Consider the following 7,682-nt stretch of genomic DNA (forward strand, 5'->3'; position numbering starts at 1 on the left):
TGTGAGGTTCCCTAGGTCCCTGCCTAGAGCCAGCTCTGAGCTCTGACATCTATCCCTCTCCCTCCATGAGGCCACTCAAATCGCAGGTCGGCTTTGTAGCTGTGGCTTCTGTCTGCGGACACAGTCTCTCAGGGAAAGGGCTCTGAGTGCCAGGGCCCCTCCAGGCTCCTTGTCCTCCACATGGAATCAAGAACCTCACTCGCTTGTTGGCTCATTGGTGCCTTTGAGAAGTATGTTTATCGGCCTTTTTTGGTGGTCTGGGTAACAGAGCCTCCTCACCTAAGGGGGAGTCCTAAAGGTCTTTTCTAAAAGCACAGTTCTGACCACAATCTTCCCAGGAGTGAGTCAGGACAGCCTCGAGCCCAGCTCTGTGATCGCTAACACATTTGACCCTGCCCAGCACCCTGTGAGGCCAGCAGCAGCCTTAGCCCCGCCTCAGAGGTAAACATCCAGAGCGCAGAGAGCGCAGGCTGCACCTGGTGGTTGCATAGCCAGCGAGTGGCAGGGTCAGGCTGTCCAGCTGCAAAGATGCTGCTCCCCTTCCTCTGCTCAGGAGCTTCTAGGGCTCCCACTTCCCAGAGTCCTGAGCACAGAAGCCACCTGGTCATTGAGGCCCTTGCAGCCTCCCCTGGCAATGCTGGCCCCTGCGCTCCCCGCCTCTGCTCTATGGGCACTCCTGCCCTTACCTGATCCTTCCAGACCAGAGGCTGGGACCCTGTCCTACCCTCCGAAGGCCCCTGGCTGGAATGGGATCCAGAAGCTCAGGCTGCTGAGCAGACCTGAATGCCTCACATGTCAAAGACCAGGGCCCACACTGGGGCTCCCTGACCCCAGATCGGCAGCCCAGGGCTGGGTACCCTGCAGGGCATCTGGGACACAACCTGTCTAGGAGGCAACGGATCAGGCTGAGGGGTCCCTGTCTGGGACCAGGAACTGCCAGGCCATCCCGGGATGCTCTTCCCAAGCCCAGCTCACCCTCGCAGGGTGCCTGGTGGGGGAGGCTGGGAGGCTATGCCCACCCACAGCCCCCATCAGTCCCTCTCTGGCTTTCTGCCCTGACAGGTGAACAACAATGGGATCATCTCCTTCCTGAAGGAGGTTTCTCAGTTCACCCCGGTGGCCTTTCCCATCGCCAAGGACCGCTGTGTGGTGGCGGCCTTCTGGGCGGATGTGGACAACCGGCGTGCAGGGGACGTGTACTACCGGGAGGCCGCCGACCCCGCCATGCTGCGCAGAGCCACGGAGGATGTCAGACGCTACTTCCCCGAGCTCCCAGACTTCTCTGCCACCTGGGTTTTCATCGCCACCTGGTACCGCGTGACCTTCTTTGGCGGCAGCTCCTCCTCCCCCGTGAGTTTCTGTCCTGGGGAAGGGAGGAGGTACAGCTGGGCCCAGGCCTCCCTCCAGGGCACCCACCTTGCCGAGGGGTCAGCTTTAGTTGCCGGCCCATGCCTGAGAAGAAAAGCTGGGTTCAGGCACGGGAGTCACTCACGAAGGTCCGAGCCTGACAAGGCCCGGGAGAGTAGCTCACACGCTGGGGAGACGAGAAGGATGATGTGTTACCGGGTTTTCCGTTGGGAATGCTTCTGTCCTCAAAGGGTCAGTCAGGAAGTTATCGCATCTTATACTTCATCCTTGACTGTGCCAAACAACAAAGTGTGAGCTCAGGAGTAACTGAGCACTCTGCCCAGCATGGTAGTCCTGGTGCGGGTCCCCCTGAGTGGGTCCCCCCCGCAATGAGGACAGTGCTGTCCCTCCTGGGGGTCACACCATGCACGAGGAGGCACTGGGAGCAGAGAGGTTCTCTGAGCTGTTTGTTCACGCATTTAACCCACATTTCTGTAGGGGCACCTCTCGGGGGCCAGGCCCTGGATAGAGCAGATTGGACACAGCTCTTCTGGGGTGTCACAAACGACCATGTGATAAAGGTGCCAGTTGCCCTGAAGTGGCCAGCATGGCTGTGCCAGCCGGAGGGTGGGTCTGAGCCACGTGGGGAGGTGAGGGTAGAGGACCAGGATGGCTCAGAGCAGCCACGGGGCGGGGGGGGCGGTGGATGTGACAGGACACGGCAGGAAGGGGAGCAGCAGCACTCACAGCAGAGCCTGGTTCCTGTCACACACACAGGGGAGGGTGGGTGGACGGGGGGCCTGCACTCAGGCTCTGGGGGTGCAGGTGAGGGACTCGGTTCCGGATGTGCCAAGATGGCCATGCCCAGCGGGCATCTAGAGATGGAGCCCATGGTCCTTAGAGGTGGCTCAGGGGAACTGGGAAAGTGGGCAAGTGGGTCAAGGGAGGGATGTGCCAAGTGACGAGATGCCCACAGACTCTGAGCTCCCCAGCAGCCAAAATGAACAAGTGAGAGAGGAAGAAGGAAGTTAGCAGGTGTCTACAAGAGGGAGACACTCAGTGTGTGGGCCTTTCTGTGAACATTACTGCAAAGCCGCGCACTGGTGGACTTCTGTGCATACAGAGCTCACTGGTATTTTGTAAGTTTTGTTTGTTTGTTTTCTTTCCACCAATTTGTAACAGAACAACTTTGTAACAAAAGGTAAAGAAAACCCAACTATAATTTCTCTCCCAGAAGACAACTCCCCATCAACATTTCCTAGTGTCCACTGACCCACAGTCTAAAAAATAAATAGAGCTGCCAAGAACATGCTGTTTTGTGAGTGGTTGTTGTTTTGTTTTTCACTCAACAGTATTGTGGGCATTGTCCTCATTTTATATGTTCTCTTACCTCATTTTAAAAATTACTCTTTCACCTCTGTGGAGGAAGAGGCACCCAGAACGCCTCCGGAGTTGACAGAGAATCTTAACGTTCCCATTTCCAAACCCGGAGATGTGGGTTAGAAAAGGAATATCCACATCACATCCTCAGAAGACAGGGAGTCGAGATCCTGAGTTTGGGCTGGGAGGTGGCCTGTGACAGGGAGACTTGGGAGCCCTCTCTGCAGCGGCAGCTCTGGAAGCAGGTGATCCACAGGCGGTGACAGGGCAGCTGCTAACGCTCCTCAAATCCGGGCCTCACCTGCACACACGCTGCCCGGACCGACCGTGCTGCCACTCCGCCTTCATGGCCATCACCTCCTCCCTGTCCTCAGAACTCTAGCACTGAGGTCCACACCTTCCCATTGTTAACGTTAACCTAAGAAGACACACAGACAGCGCCATAAAGCAGATATCACAATAGAATGAGTCGCATGACTTATTTTGTGTCCCATTGCATATAAAGGTTACGTTGACACTATACTGTAGTCCGTTAAGTGTACAATAACATTATTGGACACTTAAAAAAACTACATACCTACCTTAATTAAAAATACTATATCGCTAAAAAAAGGCTAAGCATCATCTGAGCCCTCAGTGAGAGGAAATCTTGGTGCTGGTGGAGGGTCCTGCCTCGATGTTGTGGCTGCTGACTAGTCGGGGTGGTGGTTGCAAATGGTGGGGTGGCCAGGGCAGTTTCTTAACATATGACAATGACGTTTGCTGCACTGATTGACTCTTCCTTTCACAGACTATTTCTCTGTAGTGCTCTCAGCATTTTACCCACAGGCTTCTTTCAAAACTGGAGTCAATCCTCTCAACCCCTATCAGCTAACTTTATGTGATATTTTAAATCCCTTGTTGTCACCTCAACAGTCTTCACAACATCTTCACCAGGAGTGGATTCCAGCTCAAAAAACTACTGTCTTTGCTCATCTGTAAAAATCAATTCTTCATCCTTTCAAATTTGGTCATGAGGTTGCAGTAATTCAGTCACACCTTCAGACTCTACTGTTAATTCTAGATATTTTGCTATTTCCACCACATCTGCAGTTACTCCTCACTGACGTCTTGAACCCCCCTGAGGGCTGGAACCACCTTCTTCCAAACTCCTGTTAAGTTGCTGTGTTGATCTATTTCCACGAATGTCCTTAATAGCTTCTAGAATGGTGAATCCTTTCCAGAAAGTTTCCAATTTACCTTGCACAGGTCTATCAGAAGAATCATATTTATGTGAGCTATAGCCTTACAAAATAATGACTTGAAATTCGAAATGACTTCTTGATCCATGGGCTATAGAATGGGTGTTGTGTTAGCAGGCATGCAAACAACATTAATCTCATTGTCCGTTTCTATCAGAGCTCTTGGGTGACCAGCTGCATTAGCCTCTAACAAGAGAGTCAGCCTGTCCTTGAAGCGTTAAAGCCAGGCATTGACTTCTCTCCAGCTATGAAAGTCCTAGGTGGTGTCTTCCAATATGAGCCTGTCTCTATGTATTACAAATCTGTTGTTCAGTGTAGCCACCTTCATTAATTATCTCAGCTAGATCTTCTGAATAACTTGCCACATCTTCTATATCAGCTCTTGCTGCTTCACCTTGTACTTTGATGTTATAGAGATGGCTTCTTCCCTTTAACTTCATGAATCAATTTCAGACAGCTTCAGACTTTCTTTCTGCAGTCCCCTCAATTCCCCCAAGTCTTCATAGAATTGAAAAGAGTTAGGGACTTGATCTGGGATAGGCTTTGGTTTAAGGCAGTGGTTCTCAACCTTCCTAATGCCGCGACCCTTTAATACAGTTCCTCATGTTGTGGTGACCCCCAATTTCATTGTTACAAACTGAACATAATTAAAGCATAGTGACTAATCACAAAAACAATGTGTAATTATATATGTGTTTTCCGATGGTCTTAGGCTACCCCTGTGAAAGGGTCGTTCGACCTCCAAAGGGATCGCGACCCAGGTTGAGAACCGCTGGCTTAAGGGAATGTTGTGGCTGGTTTGATCTTCTATCCAGACCGCTAAAACCTTTTGCACATAAACAATAAGGCTGTTTAGCTTATCACTGTGTATTCACTGGAATAGCCCTTTTAAGTTCCTTCAAGAATGTTTCCTTTGCATCACAACTTAGCTGTTTGGTGCAAAAGGTCTGGTTTTAAGCCAGTCTCAGCTTTTGACATGCCTTCCTCATTAAGCTTAATCATTTCTAGCTTTTGATTTAAAGTGAGAGACATGTGACTGGTCCTTTCACTTGAACACCTAGAGGCCATTGTGGGATTATTTATTGGCCCAATTTCACTATTGTTGTGTTTCAGAGAACAGGGAGGCCTGAAGAGAGGGACATAGACAGGGGAACGACGAGTGAAGCAGTCAGAACACACACATTTATCAATTAAGTTCACTGTCTTAATGGGGTGGTTCATGGTGCCCCAAAACAATTACAATAGTAACATCGATCACTGATCACAGATCACCATAACAGATATCATAATGATGAAAATCTGAAATATTGTGACAATTACCAAAACGTGACACAGAGACACAAAGTAAGCAAATGCTACTGGAAAATGGCACCAATAGACGTGCTCAATGCAGGGTCATCGCACGTCTTCAATTTCTAAAAACACAATTTCTAAAAGCGCCATCAATGAAACGCAATGAAACAAAGTGTGCCTATACACCCCATGGTCTCTGGTCACTGCCACGTCCACACACTGGCCCAGAATCGCTGGCCCAAGGCCTCGAGTGCAGGGTGCCCTGAGGTGGGCATGCACAGCCTCAAGTCCACTGAGGTTTATCCTGGCATGAGCCTCTAAAAGGGAGATTACTGCCTGCAGAATTTCATGTTCCCCTCAAAAATGTGCCCATGCATTCTCATATGCCACATCGGATGTGCCCGGTTCCCTGCACTCCAGCCACGAGTCCTCCCGCTTTCTTTCCTTGCCTTTTCAAACTTCCACATCTTTGATTCCTAGCGATGCTGGATTTTCTCCTGTGTTACCTGCTAGTTGTATTCTACCTGTCATGTATCTGAGCATAACCTGTGTTATCTTTTTGATCTTTTTCTCATTGATCTGTAGACAGACGTTCTTGTATTAAGAATATGAATAGTCTTGCCTGCTGCATATATTATAAAAACATTTTTCACTTTGCTGTTTGCCACTCAGTTTGTGTTTATGGCACTTTGTGATATTCAGAAATTTTTGTAGCCAAATGTATAAATCTCCTTTTTTGTTTGTTTTTGCATTAACATAAGTCATGCTTAAGCCTCCCTGAAAGGCTCTCCATGGTGCCCACTATTTCTTCCAGTGCTGCGACAGTGTCATTTACAGCCTTACTTGATTTAGGCTTTATTTTCATGAGTGATGTAAAATTCTAATTTCATTGTTTTTCGGAGTTTCCTATTCATCCCATGATCCTTTGCCTGATCTGAAATAGCACCTCATATGTACCCTACCCACTAACATTTTGAAATAGAATTCCATGAAAATCATAAAACCTGATTATTAAAAACATTTTTCCTTGATTCCTCTGTTCATCTTTCCCTTTTCTTTTTATGTTTTTGTCCCTTTCCCTCAAGGTAGTTTTGTGGATTTGACCAAGTAAGCAGGAACTCTCTGTGCCCCCCGGCCCCCACAGGGGACAGTTTCTGCTCCTGGCGGCGGTGGGCCCCCACAGCCCCCGTGCAGATTCTTGGGGAGGGGGACAGGTTGGCCTGTGCCAGGGCCTCAGGCACTGGAGACACAGTGGAGGATGGAGGACAAGGCCATCAGGGTTCTGCCCTATGGCTGACAACGTCTAGTTGGGGAGACAATGACAGTGGGTGCAGGAGTAGTGGAGGGGCAGGGCCTGGGAACGGAGACGAGGCGGGCAGGACCCTGTTCAGGCCTCCCTCCTTGGCAGGTCAACACGTTCCAGACTGTGCTCATTACGGACGGCAAGTTCTCTTTCACCATCTTCAACTATGAGTCCATCACGTGGACCACAGGCACACATGCCAGCAGCGGGGGTGACGCCACTGGCCTGGGGGGCATCGCGGCCCAGGTAGGGGTCCCTGCTCCCCATTGCCAGCACTGTCATGAGCTAATGAAACAGGCAGACCTCTCCCCGCCCCCACCCCCACCCCCACCTCCACATGCACTACTGTGCAGAGGCTGGTGCAGGGTGATCCAAGCCCTCTCACCACTCAGAACCACAGAAACATCCTTGGCCAAAGGCCTTTGTCCTGACCACACTGCCTGGCCACTGCAGCAGGGAAAAAGGTCCTGGGATCTCTGCACCGACTGCCCCCAGGTCTGGCAGGGTTGTGGCCCCAAGGACCCCGGCCAGCAGGAAGTCCCAGGTGTGGAGGGCATGGTCAAGGGCCACTGCCCAGGGCCTGCTGGTCCCCTTCTGGCTGTGCACTCCCACCTACTTCCCCTGAGGCTGCACTTGCCGCTGGCCCCTAGGGGAGACCCAGAACCCAGCAGTGAGTCATGGGGTGGGGGGGGGGCGTGGGGGTGCCAGGCCGAACCAAGTCTTTGGCTCAGGGCCTGGCTGGGAGGCTGCTGACATTGGCAAGGACAGCGTGGTGGGGGGAAGGGGTGGATACCCCTACACCTTAGAGCTCTCCGGCTGTCTCCCACACAAGCTCTTTGACCTTGACAGTGTGTGCAGGAATGGTGGATGGGGCAGGGCCCCATCTGGGGGAGGTGGGAGCTTTAGGGAGACCTGCGGACCCAGCCCGCACCTGCCCCCACTCTCTCGCACCCACCCAGGCTGGCTTCAACGCGGGAGATGGGCGGCGCTACTTCAGCATCCCAGGCTCGCGCACTGCGGATATGGCGGAGGTGGAGACCAGCACCAACGTGGGCGTGCCCGGGCGCTGGGCTTTCAGAATCGATGATGCCCAGGTGCGCGTGGGGGGCTGCGCCCAT

General features: G+C 51.8%; 2 protein-coding genes and 1 long non-coding RNA gene across 3 annotated transcripts in view; all 3 read left to right on the forward strand.

Annotated features, from left to right (window-relative positions):
- The window catches only part of CROCC2 (ciliary rootlet coiled-coil, rootletin family member 2), a 74,088-nt gene extending 71,098 nt beyond the window's left edge, over nt 1–2,990 (forward strand). Inside the window, 2 exon segments of the mRNA XM_015561813.1 lie at nt 1,063–1,350; nt 2,955–2,990. Of these exon segments, the coding sequence (XP_015417299.1) occupies nt 1,063–1,350; nt 2,955–2,990 (324 nt within the window).
- Nucleotides 2,991–4,748: 1,758 nt separating this feature from the next.
- On the forward strand, nt 4,749–6,292 carry LOC107182604. The gene is made up of 2 exons (XR_001513320.1): nt 4,749–6,055; nt 6,087–6,292. It is a non-coding gene; the product is annotated as an uncharacterized LOC107182604 (long non-coding RNA).
- Nucleotides 6,293–6,519: 227 nt separating this feature from the next.
- The window catches only part of SNED1 (sushi, nidogen and EGF like domains 1), a 37,477-nt gene continuing 36,314 nt past the window's right edge, over nt 6,520–7,682 (forward strand). Inside the window, exons 1-3 of the mRNA XM_015561814.1 lie at nt 6,520–6,540; nt 6,670–6,810; nt 7,524–7,658. Coding sequence (XP_015417300.1) covers nt 6,520–6,540; nt 6,670–6,810; nt 7,524–7,658 — 297 coding nt within the window. The remainder of the gene's footprint in view (nt 6,541–6,669; nt 6,811–7,523; nt 7,659–7,682) is intronic.

The sequence above is a fragment of the Myotis davidii genome, unplaced genomic scaffold (assembly GCF_000327345.1).
Source record: "Myotis davidii unplaced genomic scaffold, ASM32734v1 scaffold370, whole genome shotgun sequence".
Classification (NCBI taxonomy): Eukaryota; Metazoa; Chordata; class Mammalia; order Chiroptera; family Vespertilionidae; genus Myotis; species Myotis davidii.